Source organism: Podarcis filfolensis (genome assembly GCF_964270895.1).
Source record: "Podarcis filfolensis genome assembly, chromosome: 4".
Taxonomy (NCBI): Eukaryota; Metazoa; Chordata; class Lepidosauria; order Squamata; family Lacertidae; genus Podarcis; species Podarcis filfolensis.
The window spans coordinates 51297956-51319603 of NC_139607.1; the positions used below are offsets into that span (position 1 = coordinate 51297956).

A 21648-nucleotide genomic window follows, 5' to 3' on the forward strand; every position below is an offset into this window, starting at 1 on the left:
GGCAATTAATTGGATGAAATGTGACAGCAGAGACTTACTTCATGTACTGACCATTTGCCTCTGACAGCTAAGTATAGTATTTCAGAGTACTATCAATCTAATTAATTGAAAGGCTGAACAGCACCCTGTAGACACCTTTGGCCTTCTTTATGAAGTAGACAACCTGGAGCCCTTACTACAAAATGGCACATTTATTTTGTAGCAGCAGCAGCATGCATGCCTCCTGTTTTGATTCATGTTGGTTCCCACTCTTGAGCTCCCCTGGAAACTCCACTTTATTAATGCCATAAATCTCCATATACAGAGCAACCTATTTATTACCACAGAATGTAACTGTCTTACAACACCATGAAATGTTGATTTCCTCTAAGTTCAGACTGAAGCTATAAATTCACCTCCATCATTATAAAGATCGGGCTAGGTTTACTGTTATGTCTTGTAGGGTGTCCTCCTATATTGGTCCTCGAGTTATGAGGGATTCATATGATCTCCAGCAAACTAACACTGACAATAGGAATCCTTGAAGGCATCGTGAGCTTTAGATAGATTTCCTGAACCAGGGTTGTGGGGACCTCTAGATATCATTCCTCTTTGTCAGTGACGGTCTTTTCACCACCACTGGTGCTGAGGACCACACAGGTAGGGAAAAGGAAGGAAGCACGAGAATTTCAGGCTTGGCCTTAAGGGAAGTCATTGCATTAGAAGATGTATCTGTCTGATAGATTTGTATTCTGATACTTCAACTCTTCGTGTTCCCAGGTCAGCAAACAATAAAAACAACAACAGTAAAAATCTAAAAAATACAATAATTAATTACAATAAAAACAACCAAAAAAAATCTCTACAACAAATATAAATCCTGCTGCTCTGTTTTTTGTTTTTGTTTAGGTTGTTTTTAACTGACAGAGATGATAAAAGTAGCAAATCCCAGAGAGAATGAAGACATTTTAACTGGGCATCTAAAATACATCAGCATAAGTACCAGCAGGTTAGCTGGGGAAAGTATTCCAAAGGCAGAGGCCACCACTGAAAAGGCATTCTCTCTCTATTTTTCTGTTTCTCTTTATCTCATAGCAATTGGTCACCTTAGGAGAGTTTCAGGGATCAAGCTAGATGTGATGTTAAATATGTATTTGCATTTAAAATCCATATTTTTAAATAAAAACACAGTTAGAAACTGTGTGTAAAGGATAATTATTTAGATCACAGTAGGTAGGGAGTAGGTACAGCTTTCCTCCCCAGCTGTAATCCTGAAAAAGTTGGGGGGGTTGAAGCTACAATTTGGATTGGGTACAAATCACCCAGTGGCACTGGTGGGATTTCCTCCTGAGGCAAATAGCAGCTTTAGAGATGCAAATTTTGTCAGAACTGAAGCATTGAGAGGGATGGGTTAAACTCCCCTTCTTATCTGCTGCTGTCCTGGTATCAGCCCTTGCTGCCTACTCCAGCAGGTGCTGGTTGCCTTTTAAAGTATGTATGCTAAATGCAAGGACCCATTGAGGGGTCACGTCTCATTTGATCATCGGATGGAGATCTCAGTGACTGGGTGAATCGCGGAGTTCATCCCCGTGATTCTTGAGCAATCAAAACACACATAAGACTGGATATTTTGATAGCAAAGTTGTTATTTTATGTATTTGACAAGAAACTGATTAATATATGCTATAAGGAAGCAAATTCAAATTGAACGTTTTAGAAACAGTTAAAACAAAAAACTTTTGTTAGCTTAAATGGTATCTTTATTACTAAAGAACGTACAAAACAGCAACTGTTGTTAGCTGTTGGATAATTTCGAAGCTCAGTGAGCTGTACAGATTCATACTAATCTTCTTGCTTCAATCCAGACTTTTCCCTAGCCATCTAGCCTTCCATTAACAAGTGTAGCCTAAGGTGGGGAACTTATAGCCATCCAAATGTTAATAGACTCCATCTCCCATTATACCTTGGCAATGCTGGCTGAGACTGATGGGAGTTGGAGTCCCATAAAGGATTTTAAAATACTTGAAAGTTGAGGCAAAGGCATATTTTAAACTAAATTCTTTCAACGTCCATTGTTGTTTTTTGTAAGTTATGCTCATGGTCACATGACCAAAGAATCCATCATATTTTGCCTTTCCAGAATTTTTGAAATCCCTGTAGTAGGAAACCCTGCAAGAAATTACAGAAATGAGAGGCTTCATCCATCAAGGAGCAGAAGCATCTATACTCATCAACATGGCATTGTCTAGGGAAGAGTAAGATGTTTTCTATGTTTTGACAAGAGCAGATGTAAGCATAGGCACACAACATTACAAGGGCCTTGGGGCTTCAGACTGAACCTCCAGGTGTTACTAGGGCTTTGGGGATAACCAAATAAATGTTCTCTTTCACAGCAAAGACACAACTAAATGCATCTGTTTTTAAAAAAGGAAAAGACATGATCATGTATATTTTAAAACATTTGTTTTTTCTCCCTATTCTGCATCATATAACCTCTCAGTCATCTTCCAACAGGTAACCTTGACTATTTCCTTTTACCGTATTTTTTGCTCTATAAGACTCTCTTTTTCCCTCCTAAAAAGTAAGGGGAAATGTGTGTGCCTCTTATGGAGCGAATGCAGGCTGCGCAGCTATCCCAGAAGCCAGAACAGCAAGAGGGATTGCTGCTTTCACTGTGCAGCGATCCCTCTTGCTGTTCTGGCTTCTGAGATTCAGAATATTTTTTTTTCTTGTTTTCCTCCTCCAAAAACTAGGTGCATCTTATGGTCTGGTGCGTCTTATAGAGCGAAAAATATGGTAAGTTCTTTTAAATTTGTTGGCTTCAGAATCATGCAGGCTTGTATGTTTACTCAGAAGTCAGTCCCGTTCAATGTGGCTTACTCACTAGTAAATGCATTTAGGAATGCATTCTGCTTTTACCATGCCAAATCTCTAATTTTTTGCCCATGAAGGGCATCCCAGTCACATTCATATACAGCATCCAGTGTGTTGGCTGGGGCTGATGGGCGTTTTATAGTCCAAAGCATATGGAAGGCATCAGGTTAGATAGGGCTTATAAACACACATCCAGAGAAAGTTTCTTCCACTATTATTTCCTGTGATATTTCTGTGAAAAGTGGGCCATTTTCAGGGTCATAAAAAACATTTGCTTTGTACTTTCGCTAGCATACAGGACAGGGAGAACAATATGTACTGAAAATAATAATTACAAACTTTGGTTCAATAAAAGCACACTCAAATCCACCCTCTATGTTGCAGGATCAGAAAATGCTACTGGCAGTAGAAAATGAGTATATTCAAAGGTATCTAGCAATGAAAGAGGATCTATATAAATTGATATAGAAAACAGTTTCAACACAATCACTTAACTCAATGTTAAAGTCAAGAAGACTGCAACGAGCTGTCAAAAGTATTTCTAAATTATATTTTGTCACTTTCTGGACAGGGCACTTGGTTCCCCTCTTTAATTTAAAGATAAGAGAAAATCTTCAGGCTTGATTTTTTAAAAAGGGTTTGCAGCTTACTGTAATCGGATCTTGTTTGGAATTATTGCCGATGTCAAGACTTCCAACTTGTAAATAAATACAGTGGTTTAATCCATATATACAAGATACGGCTATTGCCTTTTATTTGTTTTTTGAGCAGTGCAGTGGTGTCTTCATCATTATCATCTGAAGCCTTGCATGCAATGGACATATCAAGTTGTGTGCACCTCCACTGGCTCTATGCACCAGGGGTGTCTGGTGCCAACTGAGTCTAGTGGGGTGGAAGGCAGATAAGCCAACAGTAGGTGGAGTGCTAGGGGAGGGTTAGTACCTCTGCTGGGGGACATGTCGTGCTGCTTCTGGGGTAGTTTGTCCATCTTTGGTCCTCACGCTGTACTCAGCTCTCAACGTGTGCTCCCAGAAGCTGTCAGTATGTGACAGTGGCCACACCCCAGGAAATAGTTTTGACTGGTTGGCTAAACCAGGTGAGGAGAGCTGATGTGTCTCAAACCCTTGGTGAGCTAAGGACTTCCCTTGCATGCAAAGACAGGACCCAGCAGATTGAGCGGACTAGACCAATAGTGGATCCAATGGTCAAGTTTCTGCACATGTTGTAGAGGGACGTGAGGGGCAGATGAGGCTCATCAACCTGGGAAGGTAGCCTATCTAGGAGAAGGAAAACTCTAATCCTAAATCTCCTCTGCCTTGTGGCATATTTTAGGGAGAATAAAAGGCTAAGGAATAACCCTACACAAATCTGGGGTAGAATCCCTAAGATGGTTGCCTGGTGCCTTGTACACTCCTTCTGGCAACTCCTGCAGCCCAGCTGGTGCCAAATGTATTGCTCTGCATCCTTTTGGACCACATCAACAAAGTTGAGAGAGGAGTCTTGTTGTCTGTGGAGCCCAGGACCACACTGCCCAGGCTTGCCACCTAGGCAGGTCACTTCAGTGCTCCTAACTCAGTGGTTTGACTTCTCCCCCAGAGGTGCACTCCATTGTCTCTGGTCATATCCAACAAGCCTCTTCACATAAATGCCCATGGTATTTGGTTTTTCTTTTGCAGTATTCACAGCCAGCTAAAAAATGCAATGTTCTCCTGTCCTTCCCCACCCCAATGTCCAAATTGGAAAGGAGATATTCTTTGGCAGTATATTAGAAATCATAACTATGGCACCATATGAGGGGGCAGGAAACCTAATAGCCTAGCCAAAATCTTCTCCTACTCAAATAGGGCTTTACTTTCTACAGCTGTGTGTAGGCTATTGCTGAGTAAGACATAATGATGACCGTTGCATTTGCCTACACACCATCACTGAGCATTCTCTATCAAATTTGTTGTAAGTAAAGTATTTAAGGATATCTTGAGCTTGAAAGCTGCTATATAACGTGAAACTCTATTATTCTCTCCTGATAGCATATCAAGCATAACACCATTTCCATGCAGTTTAAGAAGCAATTTAAAAATCCCAAGACAGTGTTCTGTGCACTAAAATTTCACAGGCGTCTCTCTTCCTGCTACAAACCACATCAAATTAGAAGCTAGTGGTTGAATTCATATCGCCAAAGAGAACATCCATGGAATGACAGGGCATTTGCATTAAAATTGCTTTGGAAAGTAACTAAACTACATACTGATTGGAAAACATATATTCATTCCCACACCTTGAAATTCCCGAACAGTAGTCAGTTGAGGGAATATCGTTCAGAAGCTTTAGCACTGCATGTTTACAAGGCAACTTCCAGCTGTTTAGAGCATCTCTAGATGCTGGATAAATCCTATCATGACAGGTGTATCATTTTATGCATTATCTAACCAATCCTTCTACACAACCTGCCTGGCAGTAAATCTCACTGAAATCAACAGGATTGCATGGTGTGGATTGTAGTCACAGTGTTCTAAACTGCTCATCCTGAAGTAAGAAGAAAGCTTTATATTCTTGCAAATAATGTTATTGTTTTACATACTTCTGCTTTACATTGCCGTCACGATGGTAAAGTGGGCTTATGTCATCTTTGCCAGTATAAACAGTGGAGTAATGAGTAGGTGTTAGGAAAAAATTATTTTATCTCTGCATGGCACTAGTTAAATTGTTGCTGGAATAATACATTCTGTATTAGCAAGCACAGTTTGAAAAAGAATGTTGGAATATGGGGCTGAGAAAAGAAAACAGTTGCATGAATAAAATGTTGAAGGGGGAAGAAGGCTTGTGCTGAGAGAATGAAGGAGCTTGGTATTTTTAAATGCTGTTAAATATTGTTAAGTGAGCTTACTGGGTAATGCTGAAAAACATAGGAAGGTGCCTTTTACTGTAAGTGCGTCTTGCACAGTCTTTTTCACACTGCCTGGAAGTGGTTTCTGGGCTGCATCAATAGGAGTATAGCATCTAGATCAAGGGAAGTAATAGTGCCACTGTATTCTGCTCTGGTCAGACCTCACCTGGAGTACTGTATCCAGTTCTGGGCACCACAGTTCAAGAAGGACACTGACAAACTGGAACGTGTCCAGAGGAGGGCAACCAAAATGGTCAAAGGCCTGGAAACGATGCCTTATGAGGAACGGCTAAGGGAGCTGGGCATGTTTAGCCTGGAGAAGAGGAGGTTAAGGGGTGATATGATAGCCATGTTCAAATATATAAAAGGATGTCACATAGAGGAGGGAGAAAGGTTGTTTTCTGCTGCTCCAGAGAAGCGGACACGGAGCAATGGATCCAAACTACAAGAAAGAAGATTCCACCTAAACATTAGGAAGAACTTCCTGACAGTAAGAGCTGTTCGACAGTGGAATTTGCTGCCAAGGAGTGTGGTGGAGTCTCCTTCTTTGGAGGTCTTTAAGCAGAGGCTTGACAACCATATGTCAGGAGTGCTCTGATGGTGTTTCCTGCTTGGCAGGGGGTTGGACTCGATGGCCCTTGTGGTCTCTTCCAACTCTATGATTCTATGATTCTATGGTTTTTCAGGGTTCCAGAAAGTGGCCTTTGCCAGCACTCCCTGGAAATGCTAGGTATTAAAGTTGGAATTTTCTGTGTGCGAACCATGCGCTTGTCTACTGCAAATACTGTGTGTGAACCATGTGCTTGTCCAGCAAATACTGGACTGTGAATGTTATGCTTGCTGTTAAACAAGGAATTCACCCAGATAGGCTTAAGAGCTCTGTAGTGGGAAGAAAGACCTGCTTCCCATAATCCAATATCAACTGCAATGTGCTTCATTTAGAATGCTACAGTCACATGGATGTAGTCATGCTGCTGTGAATAGGATATGCCCAGGCAAGCATTCTGCAAGTGGTTAAGAGCCTGAGCTACAAACCAGGAAATCCCTGGTTAATTCTCACCTCAGCTATAAACTCACTTGATGAGAGATCCAGCATGCACATGAAGCTCCTGAGTTTGTGCAGTCTAGGGAAAGGGACATGTGAGGGACATGTTCACTGAGAGATCTCGGGGTACACTGGACCCAGCCTTTGATCAAACTGACAAAAACTTTATTGCAAGCTTAATTAGGAAGCAGTGTTTTATTTCTTTTCATTGATAAGTTGTTGAAATGAAAATATTGAGCGTCTCCAAGTCAGAATCTTCATAAATGATTGTGCAGTTTAAATTCCAACAGCTGAATGAAATTAAAGATCTGATAGCCAAACAACTTTTATCTGACATTCATTTACTATGCTGGAAAGCTCAATCGCTGCTGTGCTCAAGGATTTATGAAGGAAATCTTAATTATTGTCTGTAAATGTAAGAAACAAGCTTACCACATAAAACATTCCTGAGGAGTGATGAGATTGATATAAATTCCACAATAATGTCAGTGTCTCGTGAGTAATGTCCCCTATTCCAGGCAACTCTTTGTAACATTATAATGAAGCTACCCACAATATCGTTGCAGCAAAACATACTTTTTGTCTTCATAAAAACAGTCCACCTTCTAAATCTGTCTGAACATTATCAGGCCCATCGCCAGGAGTCAGCACCATAGGGCTCCCAGGAGGACCCACTGCTTGAACCACACAGGCCCTGTGGTCCTTTCAGTACTCAACAAAAGAAAACTAACAGCCATCCATCAGAGCAAAGAAGAGCATGCTGAATCAGGCCAAAGTCTCGTCTAGTACAGCTTCCTGTTTTTTCACTGTGGCAACCAGATGCCTATGGGAAGCCTGATGGCAAGACCTGACAGCAACAGCACTGGAGCCCAGGAGGTCATGGGCGCTGCCTGTCACTTTAATTCCCCCATTATGACTCTGGGAATTAATGTAGCATTGCTACACCATGGCACTGTTTTGGTGCCCCAGAGGCATTGTGGGGGAATTAAAATGGCAGGTGCTATCAGCAGCACTTGCGAGCTAGACCACCTTTTCGCTACTGTGCCTTCTGTTGTCTGCCTTGAGGGCATCATGAAGGAGCCCCATCATGAAGGAGCCCCATCGAGTCTCCAGTTAGAAATATCTATGCCTTTATTTATCACTATTGATGCAGCATTTGAACAAGAATTACAACATACCCATGCCCTTCTGTATTTTCAATACAGAAAATGTCATTTAAAAAAAAAACCAAAAAACCAAACACTTTAATAGTTTACATTACCGTTTACTCTGTGTTCTGGACTTTAGCCAAAGCAAGTAAGGTCACCCCATTGTACTGAATCTGAGTCTAGGAATGATAATCCCACGGTATCCACCCACTGCCCCCTGTGGGAAAACTACCATGGAAAAAGAATCACACTGAAGTGCAAAAACCACACTGATGGAAGCAGAAGACTTTTCCTGCTTGGGCTAGGCAGAGCAAAGAACACTTTAAAAATGTTTCAGACGCAGCTCAAATACTTCTTCTGCTCTGTATCCACAGGTCAGACAATCAATACATCCAGCAGTTACTTGATGCTTATAACATGACAGGAAAAGGTGTGTGCAGTGTATTTCATGCATCATAATGTACACAATTCTTCCTCTCTCTGTAAGAGGCCCTATGTTTTTTGTCCAGTTCTCCTTACATGTGGATCTTTCTCAGATCCCTGAAGGTTTTTCCATTCTGAGGCAGCATTTTTCAGGTTCATTCCTCCTCCAGTATTCCCACACAGTGAGAAAACAATACGTCACAACCAAGACTTTGTTTTGTAACAGAGCAAAGGTTTTTTATAAAGTGAATCTCTTAATAATGTACAAACATGACTCCGAGAATTCTGACAAGGAAAGTGGGTACAAGGAAGGTTTCTGTCTTCGGTGGATATTGCTGAGCTGGTTTTGTTTCTATTCTTTGCTTACAGTGAAACATTTTGCTCCTAAGGGGCCAGGCTTCTCTTCAGCAAACTTTCTGGGGGCATGTGGACAGATGTGTAATGTTGTCTTTCTTGCCTACTGTCATTTTGAATTGTGATTTTGCATTGAAAGGAAACTTCCCCCTCCCCACAGTGAGGGTGCTGGGGTTTTGGGGGGGAGGACTATATACCCACTGCCAAACATCTCCTTGCATAGTGAAAAGGGAATTCCACAAAAATTCAACACAGCCTATTGTACTTCATTTCCACTTTTCTTGGGAATACTTCATTCCTACTCAATTTAGAGATCTTTAAATTTGGAGAATTTGAGACTCCCTGTTTAGTTTTGTAATCTTTTCAGTGAAAGGAGCCCATGTCCTTATCAACCAAGCACACACTGTCCCGGAAATACTGTCAGCAAATTGCATTTGTTGCTCTGTCCCACCAACAGGGATCTATATGAGAACAATAAAACATGAAAACAATAAACCCAGGTTCCAGGTGTGCATACTTCTTCTTTTTTGTTTCCCAGTTCAAGAGTATTTTAATGCAGCAAACAAATGAGCGAAAGAGAAGAAAGGTTGGGTGCAGTGAATGTTCTATTGTGTACCACATTTAAAAAAAAAAAAAATGATTCGTCACTTTCAGTACTTTGGTTATGTTTTCAGATAATAAGCCACCCACGCAAGCTGCCATATTAATTGAATTGCCCTTATAAACAAAGCACTGTCATGGGGAGTGCCTTTCAAGAGGAGAAAGGCTTTCTCCCCCAACATAAACCTGACAGAACAGTATAATTACTGAAGCTAAACTAATATCCATATCTGCTCGGCTTCTGTGTTAAAAGATAAGAGCAAACCAGAGATTAGGGAATGAGATCCCAAAAGGAAAGCTTGTTAACAGGAAGGAAAAAAACCCTAAACCCTTCTGAAAAGGTTTTGCTGTTTTTAAAGATGCAGGCAATGCCATTTGTTTCTCCTGACTCAGAAAATGGTCTGGAGACACCTGGTGTAATTCAAAGTGGTTCTGGCCCTGCAAGCTGCCTGCATAGGAAACATGATGTTGGGGGGCGGGGTTTAAAAAAGCAGTATCCGTATCATACATTTAAATCCGTTTTATTCCACTTTTAACAGTCATGACTTTCAGGCCAACAAATCCTGGGAACTGTATTTATCACAGAGGTACTGCTCCAAACACCCCCAAAAAATTAAAGTTCCCATGGTTCTTGAAAGGGGTAGAAGGAGCCATGACTGTGAAAGTGATATAAAAGTAATTTAAATATATGGAATGGATGTGGAAATAGAGCATGGTACAAGTGTAATAAATAAATGTAAAAAGGTAGATGACAGAGTAAAATACACCACTGCCTTAGACCACAATCACACCATACATTTAAAGCACACTTCAAAAACGATTTGCTATCCCCCAAGAATTCTGAGAGCTGTCATTTCTTAACGGTGCTGAGACCTGTTAAGAGACCCCTATTCCCCTCCCAGAGCTACAAATTCCAGGGAATTTGACCATCAATTCCTCTTCACAGGGAACTCTAGGAATTCGAGAATAGGAGTCTCCTAGCAGTGGAAGACAGGAGTGCCTGGCATGCTCTGGTCCATGGGGTCACGAAGAGTCAGACACGACTAAACGACTAAATGACTAAACAACTCTCAGCAACCTTTAGAAACTGCAGCTCCCAGGATTTGGGGGGTGAGAGCCAGGAGGGCTCAAAAAGGTGTCAAGGTGCTTTAAATATAAGGTGTGAATGTGGCCTTATTTCCATTCACTGTGACAAAGATTGTTTAGGAAAGGGGTTATAACCCAGTGCCATACAGTCATACCTCAGGTTGAAGATGCTTCGAGTTGAGCGCGTTCGAGTTGCGTTCCTCGGCAACCCTGAAGTAACGGAGCGCATTACTTCCAGGTTTCACCACTTGCGCATGCACAGACGCTCAAAATGACGTCACGCGCATGCGCAGAAGTGCCGAAAAGTGACGTGCACGTGCGCAGACGTGCCGTCGCTACTTACTTTACTTCTAGATGCGAACGGGGCTGCGGAACGGATCCCGTTCGTATCTAGAGATACCACTGTAGTTCTTTTTTAGCATGTAAAAAGCCCACATTCGATCCTTGGCATCTCCAGGCAGGCCAAGGCATGCCTGCCGTCTGAAGTCCTGGAGAGTTATGTAGCCGGTTAGTGCAGAGGATACTGAGCTAGATGGACCAAGGGTCTGACTCAGTATACGGCAGCTTCCGGTATGCATATATTATTTTTTATTATTTTGTTTCTTTCTCTAGGAGAAGCTCGAGAGAGAGAGGGAGAGAGAGAGACAGAGAGATGGCCAAATTGACAGAGTCAATGAGTGAGTACAAATAGGAAGTTCTTCTTCTTGGCTTTTTCTGCCTATTATTATTATTATTATTTAGAAAAGATTCCTTTCTGAAGGCAGTCTTCATCCAGGTTCTACTTCACTCTCACTTCCATTAAATGAATCAAGCCCCGCTCACCAAGGCTAGTGTCCTGCTGTGACTAAATTCTAAAATGATAAAAAGTTCTGGAGTTCAAAGATATGTGGGAGTCACATCTCCTCATCCAAAATGGAGGCAGACCGGCTGTAGCTACAAAATAGTTAGCAGTGAAGTCACTCTGACACATTCACAGAATACCTACCAGTATCTGTACTGGGGATGCAACATTGTGCAATCCAATATGATGGGATTCCCTTTCCTCTCCTCACCAAGCAGTCTCTGTGCACCCCATATTTTCTCAGGAGGGGGTGCACAGGGATTTCAGGGGGAGTCTTGCTTCAAGTGGAAGTCCATTGTGCAATTGGGACACCACAATTAGATATAATCCACTGTAATGAAGCTGCAATACCAGAGCAAAACAGTCACAATACATGTTCTGGGACTTCTTCTTTTTTCTGGGACCTGGTTCAAATTCACTATAAATGACTTTGGTTTATATTATTTTTTATTACTTTAACACATGTGTCATTCTAACAATGGGGAGAAATTCCATTCAAGTCTCATTTGAAGGCAAACCTATCAAATTCACACTTGCTGAAGCAATATGTGAACTGAAACACATCTAACTTTCAAAATTCACACTTACCTGAATTTTGTTGTTCATTTCTCCAACCAAACAGTATTTACAAAAATGCATAATTAGGGGGAGGGGTGCATAAAAGTGATTATATTGATGTAAATAACACAAAAATGCATTATATTAGGGGAGGGTGCTTGCAAAAATGTGTACTTTAGTTAAAACGGCATATTAAAATGTGTTTGAGAAATTCACACTAAAGGATGCTGATTATTTTCATGAGGATTTTTCGCAAATTGATGCAAAATGTAGAGAACTGAGAAACAAAGAGAGCTGAAATTGACAGATTCTTCCAACCCTTTTCACCACACTGCAGTGAAACACAGAGCTGTTAGCGTCACAGACAAAAAAAAAAGATGTTTCACAGTTGCTGGATGCCTTAGTGAGAACTTCTTTTTTGTCTTCATTCCATCCTAAAAATTTCAGGATGACTGATAGAATTCACAGAGCTGTGCGTCTCTATTGTATGAAACAAGAAGAGCAAAATCTCAAATGAGGAGTGTTTTGAATTAAGTTAAAGCCAATTTGCAATGACAGGGGATGTGTGAGAGAACTATGGAATGACTGAAGCTAGACAAGCATTCATATCATTCATATCAGCAAGGTGCTGCTTCAAAGTTAGCAACACAGGCAAAAAGAGGGAAACAGATCCCAAAGACAGGACTTAACAAAGGTTTTTTGTTTTTCTTTGCAAGGCAAGAGCAGTCCTAAAACCACTTAAGCCATTGAAGCTGCACAGAAGTTAATGCAGCTCCACTGATGCACACAGTCTCAGAATCACTCTCTAAATTGTGGCATTTAGAAGGTAATTCAGTTGAAACATTAGCTTTTGCCTGAACACGTTGAGCTCTTGCTTTCAGCATGTTATGTTCAAGCTGTTAACTTCTCTTTGGAACTGAGCTAGAACACAGAGTGATTTTTAACAATCATTTTTACTCCTTCCAAAAAGCACCCTCCCCCTCTTGAAGATCCCCCCCCCCCCGAAAGGCTGTAGAGAGTGGGGAGGAAAGTAGTCACAGCATGGCAGCCCTTCCCCACAATCACCATTCAGAGTGAAGCAAAGCTGTTCCTTTATTCTGAATTGACTTTGCAATGTCACCATGCAACCAAATCTGACAAGCTAAGTCTATGTGGTGCCACAGCAAACTTTCATGCAATATTCTGAATGTATTACAATTTTGCCGACTTTATTGCTTTTACAGGGACATCGAAAATATTGGATTTTGGTCACAGAAGATAAATGAAGCAAGACAAATTATATGGTACCTTGGTGAAAGTTTCAGGGAGGAATGATTTTGAAAGAAGCCTTTTTGATATGCAGAACAGCTGCTCACTGTGGATTAGTGCAGAAGTATAATCATTATGCAAGCTCTGACTCGGAGATAATATGAGCTGAAAGATACTAGTGAATCGATAGCAGCAAAAATTTTCCTCATAAGAACTGGTGACTAAAGAGCAGTTTTCCCACTGCACTTTAAATACATACAGAAAACTTGTCTGCATGATTTAATACTTCTGGCAAGAACAAACAAGCATCACTGCAATTTATTACAGATTTTATAAAAATGATAAACCATATTCACTTTAATAACCTGAATTGGAATAACACTTTTCCCCATCACAAGATTCTACCTTGCTATGTTGCTTCTGTCATGCCAGTTCAAGTTAGGAGTATATTCGTCTGGTTGGCATGTTTCAGTGCTAAGAGTGATATTGAAAGCATATCAAGATGATTAAAACGACAGCTGATGAGTTGGCTGCAGAGCTAGTCGTGCTTAGATTCATTTATTGCCATGGTCTAAGCATGATTAAGTCTAGATCCAACCCAATGTGTATATTTGAATTCTATCCGAATAACATTTTCATGTCATGTGACCAGAGGAGAACTTCTCAGTGAAAGGGACGGAGTATGAAGTCATTCACATTTTCTAACGTAACTCATGCCTAGATAATGCCCATGACTAATGGAGAAAAATCAAGGGTTGGATCCAGTGCTGCTCAAATGGTGTTCCACTCCCATGATGCAATTTCCCCTTCCTCTCCTCTGCCCACATTCCCCCAAAATCTTCTCCAGTCCCCTAACTCTCTGAAATACATCTTGAGGGGACGCAGGGGAGAACAGAGGAGAAGGAAATTATGTTGTAAAAGTGGGAATCTGTTGTGTCAGCAGGATGGCAGTGTTGGATACAACCCCAACTTTATACATAGAATCAAATATAAGAGTTGATGGAAAGCAAATTAAAATCAGGAGTCTTATCTTGAATTTTATCACAAGCAGATACCAATATGGACAACATTGTGCCTCCAGGTGTTATTGGTACAACTGCCATAATTCCTGACCATTGACCATGCTAGCTGGGCCAACACAAAACTAGATGTGATTCACCCAGCCTAATTATCTCTGTCTGGCTGTTGTTGTTGTTGTTTGCTTGGATATATAGATAGACAGATATTGATATATTTAAGACATTTTAAAAATCTCTTTAACTTTTCATAATCCAAACTGGTGACCGCAGATCATTGAAATATTGACAGATTGATTTAAATTTACTGTTTTCTGGTTATGAAATAATAACAGCAACAACAACAATTTAAATCTCACCCTTCCTCCCAAAAAGCCCAAATAAGTGTGATAATTTAAATTATTGGTTTGATAATTCAAGCAGAAGAATGACTTCGCTAGCAAGTGATATATGCAGAATTTATGCAACCCAAGTTTCAAATTCAAAGGAAGCAGCTATTAAAATAGCTGATGTGATGGAAGCACAAGTCTCAATTAAGCACAGTTTAATTCTCCCCCCTCCCTGCCCCCTTGAATTACTGTATTATTTATTGGATTTTTTTGGAAGGTCAGAATGTCATTCTAATGGGGCAAAGTTTTGCAATGTGGTCAAATTTATATATATATATATATCACATTTTGGTGGCTAAAAACCTTGTGTAAAGATTACAGTTTTAAATTAAGCCAGTATCCCGTGTTACTATAGAAACCCCCATTTATGACATGTTTGCAGGCAAAAAGTCAAACGATGCATTTTAATGAGGGAATCAGGAGAACATTCCTTCTATGGAGAAATTTATTTTTTAAAAAACAACACAGAATTTCTTAATGATCTGGGAAAGGCAACCTAATTAATAGTCCTGTAAAACTGACATTAAATCCTGAAATGACATGTGCCATGTTAATTTTAAACAGTAGTCTCCACCTTGCAGATTATGTCTTAGGTACTGCAGGAGGTTGATGGATTGAGAAACATGTTTCCATGGAGATATATGCTGCTTTGCTGGTATTCCCTACAGAAAGTAAAGGGTTTCTTTGCCCCCTTCTCAGTTAGACAAATTAGCTATATATAGCAAGAGATGTTAGAAAACTGAAAACAGCAGTCTGCTGGGGTGGGTGGGAGTGGAAAACTAGCATTTATGAGTCAAAAGAAGCACCACGTAACAGACTTGTTCAGGAGGATGGAGCAAGGAAAGAAGTATATATCATTTATTTATAAGCCATTTCTTCCTTCTTGAATGAAGAACAGCAGCAGAGGAAAGGCAGCTTTGCCTAAGAGAGCATTGCAGCTGCCAGCGGTTTATTCTGCATGAGCTGGTTTATAGCTGGAAGCAACGCTAACAGCTAAAAACTTCTCAAGTGGGTAAAGAAACAATGGAATGGCCTGGGGAGCAGAATTATCCATGTAAATCACAGCTGAAGTTCGAAATGCAAGCACGGCCTCCACCCCGCCCCGCCCCCCTCATCCTGGAATTTTTGTTTCCAGCATTCTATGAACAATGGGTTGCAATCCTAAACCAACTTACTAGGAAATCTCTTCATGAACACAGTGGGGCTTATTCCTGAGCATTTGTTGGTTTTACTTGTTTATTACATTTATACCCCCCCTTTCTTTTTGTCCAAGAAGCTCGAGGTGGCATACATATTTCTCTTCCTCTCCATCTTATCCTCACAACAACCCTGTGAGGTAGCTCAGGCTGAGAGGCAGTGCCTGGCCCAAGGTCACCCAGTGAGTTTCATGGCTAAGTGGGGATTTGAACTCAGATCTCCCCTAGTCTGACATTCTAACCACTACGCCACACTGGCTGCTAGTTGCAACTAAGTCCCATGACTAATTCATGGCTAAGATGTCCCAATGATTTCAAAGGGACCTGACTTAGACTGAATTCAACATAGCACCACCCCAGCATCCTTTTTAGTGTGCACTAGCAGGGAATGCCTAGCACTGCCTGGGAATTAAAAGAAAACCCCTATAATTGTGTTTTTAAATGGATAATGCAATGTGTGCGCACCATTCCCAAGACTTTGTGTTGTGGGGGGAGATGGGCTTTAAATGTATGGTGTGTACACAGTCTTAGAAACATGAGAAAGAAATGGCCTTATACCAAATCAGACTGTCAATCTCTTGAGCTCCGTATTCTCTGGATTGGACTGGCAGCACCTCTCAGGTCAGTTGGTTAGAGCATGGTGCTGATAACGCCAAGGTTGCAGGTTCGATTCCTGTCTTGGTACAGACACATATTCCTCCATTGCAGGCGGTTAGTTTAGATGACCCTTGTGGGCCCTTCCAACACTACAATTCTCTGTTTCTATGATTCTGCAGGGTCTCAGACAAAGGCCTTTCCTAGTCCTGTCTGGAGATGTCAGCAGTTGAACCACAGACCTTATGCACAAAAAGCATGTGCTGTACAACTGAGTGAAAAGAGTGAGGGAGAAACTGTGAGGCTGCCTCCTTAGTGAGTATTTCAGGTCAGCAATAGTCACTGTAGGAGAAGCAATGGAGATTAGTAGGAGGGATAAAGGTACCATGAGTCTCCCTTGCTCACTCTCAACCAAAGGAAAGAATGCAAATAACAATGACACAGATTTTTTGTCTAGACTTTTCTTATGTCCAGGTGCAACAGGTAACATACATTCAAAATGTCCCGTTGATTTATATAGTCTCTTGTTGTTTCAAACATTAAAAAATATTCCTACATTTCCTTGTAGAAAGTAATGTTCTGCTCAGAGGGAAGATCACAAAATGAGGTTACCACACACACACACACACACACACACACACACACACACACACACTTTTCAGTAAGGCACTTTTGAAGAAACCCTTAAATTTGGCTGTTTCCAAAGAGATAGACAGAGCCGAAATCCAAATGTACACAATAAGGGGGAAAGCACTGCATCTGCATAAAAATAGCAGCAGTTTGCATAATGTGACATGTTGGCATCATCTTGGCACAGAATTTAAGCTTTCTCGAGGCAGAGAACTACCAGCCCTTGTGTCGGGTTGTGGAAGTGGGAATTATGAGGTCTGCCAGTTGAACAAATACTTGATCAGGGAAATCATCATCAATTATTTGATCAGGAGCTGTTCCAGAGGAGTAAATTGGTTGAAAGCAAAGGTTTTACAGCAATAGCAGTAGATCGGGGGGGGGGGGGGGAGAGAGAGAGAGAGAGAGAGAGAGAGAGAGAGAGAGAGAGAGAGAGAGAACTGAGGGATTTAAGGTCGGGCTTTTTTCTGATAAGAAAATGTTTGAGTATTTAACTGTGCCATGAACCCATCTGGGACCCAGCACTTTAAAAACAGGCACGCCAAATTGCAAGACACCACTGAGAAAAATCACAGCATTTCCATTCCCAGATTCAGCTGTTAGGCAACGTGCTATATTAGGCTCTGTCCGTTTGGTAAAGGAGACATATCAGTATGTCCCCACAGTGTCACTTCCCAGGAAAGAGTCAAAAGAAAATAAAAATATCACCAGCGTGAATCTGGATGTGATGTGTGATGCCCCCCCGCCTCAAACCAATGAGCATCCTCCATGAATGATCAACAGGAGGTAGAGAAGATTGCTTTTCTTTAAAGCAAAGGAGTTCTAAAACCACCTCAGATGTTTTGGTGCCTATGGATTCTTGCAATGCCACTTGGGAGCTGTAGTGCCGGGGCTGGTGAGCTGGCAGTGGCACCTTGCCTAAACATCTGTGCAACAGTCCTGTGTGTCATGAATCCTGGCAGCCCAGCTTGTGACTGCCTGGTGGAACCTGGAGGAAGAGAAGCCCGCAACTCCAGCAGCATTGGCAGAAACAGCCATCTCACCCACCAGGCATCAGATGGCAGCTTCCCACACTCACCCCAGATAAAATGTGCGTGTGCCACTCATTCCCCCAGTTACGAACCAAGTAAGAGTGACAAAATTTGTTTGCAAATTTCACCAGCCTCTCCAGTTAATTCATGGCTCAAGAAGCACTCATACAGCAGGCATCCACAGTGTAGAAACGAAAGAAGGACTGCCATCCCGATGTCTTTTCCCCACTACAAGCCCAGAGAAAGTTATTAGAAGGGTGACCTTTATTGAACTCTCATAATTAGGAATCAATTTTGAGTTCTTGCCTATTTGGGGTCATTAGAATTTGTAATCTGTCATGTAGATTGTTCTTTGGATGTGAAGTATTGACTGGCTAGATAAAAGAGAATAGACAGAAGTGTGGGCAGTTCCCGCTTCAAAATCATTGTTCGTGGGCAGTAGCCACTTTCCAATTGTTTCAAGGTTTAATTTATCTTCCTTATAAAATCCAGAAAGCTAATCTTTGGCAGAGGCGATAAAATGTGTGAACCATTTATTTTCTGTGTAAAAGTATCTGGAAACAAAGGGAGGGAGATGCATGTATTTGTGTTTGGTGTGTTCCTAAGATTTCTTGTGCTGGTTATAGGTTTTAGTGGGGAAATAACAGTGTGTTTAAGAGCTGAGCAAAATGGGCAGTTTTTTGGGCAGAGAAGAAAGAAACTAGCTGGGCACAATAAACCTATTTGTAAATAGTCTGTTAAGAACCCATACATTTAAGAGTTCCTGTTGTATCCTTCCAGTAGGGATTGTATTATGCTTCCTATCCTAGGAAGTGCGTTTAGGATGGAGCACACCACAACATCACAAACCGTATTAGTTTAGTGTTGATTTTCAATAATCTTTTTGAGCTACCAACATACTTTGTGCTATGTATGCCATGCTGAGCTGCATGCATTGAGAAAATAAAAAAATTAGGCCTTAGTTACAGCCTGGGGGTCAACCAGCTAACTACAGTGTGCAGAGCAGTTTCTCCAAAGCTTGTTGTCTAGAACCCCTCTAGGTATATGCTTGTTGACACTCTCAAAGGACACAAAAGAATGTTGCAAGCCTTAGTGATCAGGTTTTACATAATTCCTATCCGGATATATATCTACTAGTTCCTGCTTACATGGTGTTTTCAATTCTGAGCTTTTGGGCAAGAATTGCACAAAACCTCAATATTTTTTTTTTTAAAAAAAAACTTTTAAGAATGAAAAGGCTGATATACGTACAGCAAATATGCCTCCAGCATACAGGAGTTAGTGGAAACTGACACACCATCATCATTTGGACCACCAAAAACAAAATGTCCAGGTTGTGCTCAGGCAAAGAGCAAACAGGAGGGTATGTGGCAATAGAGAACACTGATCTAGAACATCACCACATATTTATTTATTTATTTATTTATTTATTTATTTATTTATACATACCACTTAAAAAATTTTTTAAATCTCTCAGCAGTTTACATTAAAATAATAAGAAATAGAATAACATTTAATCAGTGCTTTTTTCTGGGGAGATGCAGGGGTATGCATACCAATATTTTGTGAATCTAAGTTTGGCCTCATTGAGGGGCAGTATTTCATTATGAGTAGGAGAATAAGAGTAACCCTAAACTTTTTTTTTGCGGGGGGGAGGACTGCATTTAAAAAACTTTCCTAAATATTTGATAAAAATGAAGAAGAAATGATTATCACAAATAAAACGGACAAAAAAGGAAGAGTTGGCATCCAGAATAGCTTGGGTAAGCATAGAAGTTTTAAAGAGGTGTAATTACTGTTTCCATCTCCTGAATTACCCGAGGGAGGACATTCCAGAGTCTGGGTGCTGTAACTGAGAAGGCCCACCTCTGTGTTGTCACCAAGTGACAGTGAAGAACCACCCACCAAAACATTGTGTGACACTGTGCCCACACTTGCACTGCCTGCAATTTGAAATTGGGTTTATTTTCCTTATTGGATTAGAACATGAACTTCTGGATTAAATGGGGGGTGGGGGGTTTGACTGGCATTTTGATGAGGTAGATAATATGTGGACACAACAAAAAGCATAAACACATGAGTAGCAGAGAATCCACAATAAAGCTCAGCGTGGACAAGCCCTAAATGTTTCAAATAAAGCCCTTACTGTGATGCATCCTTCCATTGCCTAGAAGTAGACACCAGTGCCAGAGCTGACAGATCTCACCTAGCCAAATCACTAAAGGAACACCCATTAACTTGCCAGTCCAGGGACTCCAGCCATTTGCCATGCTAAATGTGGTGCCTGCCCTGTTCTTCAAAAGAAAGTTTGGTTCATCATCCTGGCTTGTACTTACTGACGGCTTTTGCCTCTCATGCACCCACTGATTCCTGTGACCCCTGACTTGCCTTGTGTACCAATCTGATCTAAAAATAAAAGTCTTGTGGGAAACTGAAGTTGGGAGTTCCAGTTCATCACTTGCTGGGGGGAGCCAGGGCAGGAGAGGAAAAACTGGATCTACCAGTATTTTTACATAATCTTCCATGTCAAACTTAAAAGGAATGATTCTAGTTCTAATCACTTCTGGGCTTTTTTAAAAAATAAAAAAGACAAGAAAAAATAATTCAGGGGCAACATGTTTAATATGACATTTTGGGACTTCAATAGCACTGATATTCTAGAAAGACTAAAGTGATACAACTTTCATCTAGAGAAAAGCAATTCAAAGCCTATAATGCATATTTGATTTTCTTTTTAACTCTGTAGCATTTCTGACAATATTGAATATCCACCCAAACTATCTATGGGGCCTAGTAGGATCATTTCAGCTGTAACATGGCATGTTATTTGATGCTGCTGTGATGAGCATTTGATCTGTCCAATCTAGTAACTGCCGGTGGGGTGGGGTGGGGTGGAGCTGCAGAGCTGCTGTTCTAACACTGGTGTTTCTGCAGCTTCCCTGAATGGCACTGGAGTGGCACAGAGTGCTGGTAAGGTCAGGTCTGCATGGACACATCGGTGGAAGTGCCAGATTGGCTCCACCCGTGTGCTCACGCAGCCCCAATTTCACCATTGCCCTAACCCCAGCCACACGTTCACTTGCAAAACTGCTTGCAGGTTGCGACCAAATGACCAAATCCTGTGTGCATTTGCTTAAAAGCTAATTTAGGAACCTTGCTTCCCAAAAATGTGCTTGGGATCAAGGGATTGCTGCCTTCAGATTGGTTTACGCTGTTGTCCCATGCTGAATCTAATTTTGAATTTTCCCTTTATTCTTCCTGTGATGCTCTTTGTTCTAGTGCTGCACCTTCTGTGACACACACAAAACAGTACAGGAATAATTAAGGGGAAAGAGTTATAAGAATTGGAGAGAGTAGGCTGGAATGCCATTTTTCACATGTAAATTTCCCCTGGATAAAGGCTCCAGCCTGATTCTTGAAATGAGAGTCTAAGGTCCTTATTCATGAGCTTGCATCCTAGAAAATGCTCTCATGCTGCTATTTCAAGTGGTCAAGACAGCAGAGGCCACGATGTCCCTCACAATGCCTGTGCAGGTGACACAAGTAATATTGCTGCAAAATTAGTGTGTAGTTGATATGATATTGAACTAGAACTTGGAGATAGAACATTCACCATAGGACCAGGTGCAGATTGTACTAGCATGTCAGTGAATCCTAAACTTAGATGTATTTACAGTGCAATCCTGCACACGTTTACTCACAAGAAAAGGGGTCAACAGAGCCTGCTCCCAAGCCAGCGTGCACAAGATTGTAGC

At 41.1% G+C, this 21648-nt stretch overlaps 1 protein-coding gene and 1 long non-coding RNA gene across 4 annotated transcripts in view; one reads left to right on the forward strand and one right to left on the reverse strand.

The window, feature by feature from the left end:
• The window catches only part of LOC310760414, a 234572-nt gene that overhangs the window by 153484 nt on the left and 59440 nt on the right, over window positions 1–21648 (reverse strand). The gene's annotated exons all lie outside the window — the stretch shown is intronic.
• The window catches only part of KCNJ6 (potassium inwardly rectifying channel subfamily J member 6), a 102233-nt gene that overhangs the window by 29361 nt on the left and 51224 nt on the right, over window positions 1–21648 (forward strand). Inside the window, exon 2 of one of the 3 annotated variants that reach the window (XM_083608793.1) lies at window positions 11006–11070. The exons of 1 other annotated variant lie outside the window; for it this stretch is intronic. In XM_083608793.1, the coding sequence (XP_083464919.1) occupies window positions 11046–11070 (25 nt within the window). In that variant the 5' untranslated portion in view covers window positions 11006–11045. Of the gene's footprint in view, window positions 1–11005; window positions 11075–21648 lie in introns of those variants that run through there. One more of the 3 variants, XM_083608795.1, reaches the window with a different exon arrangement.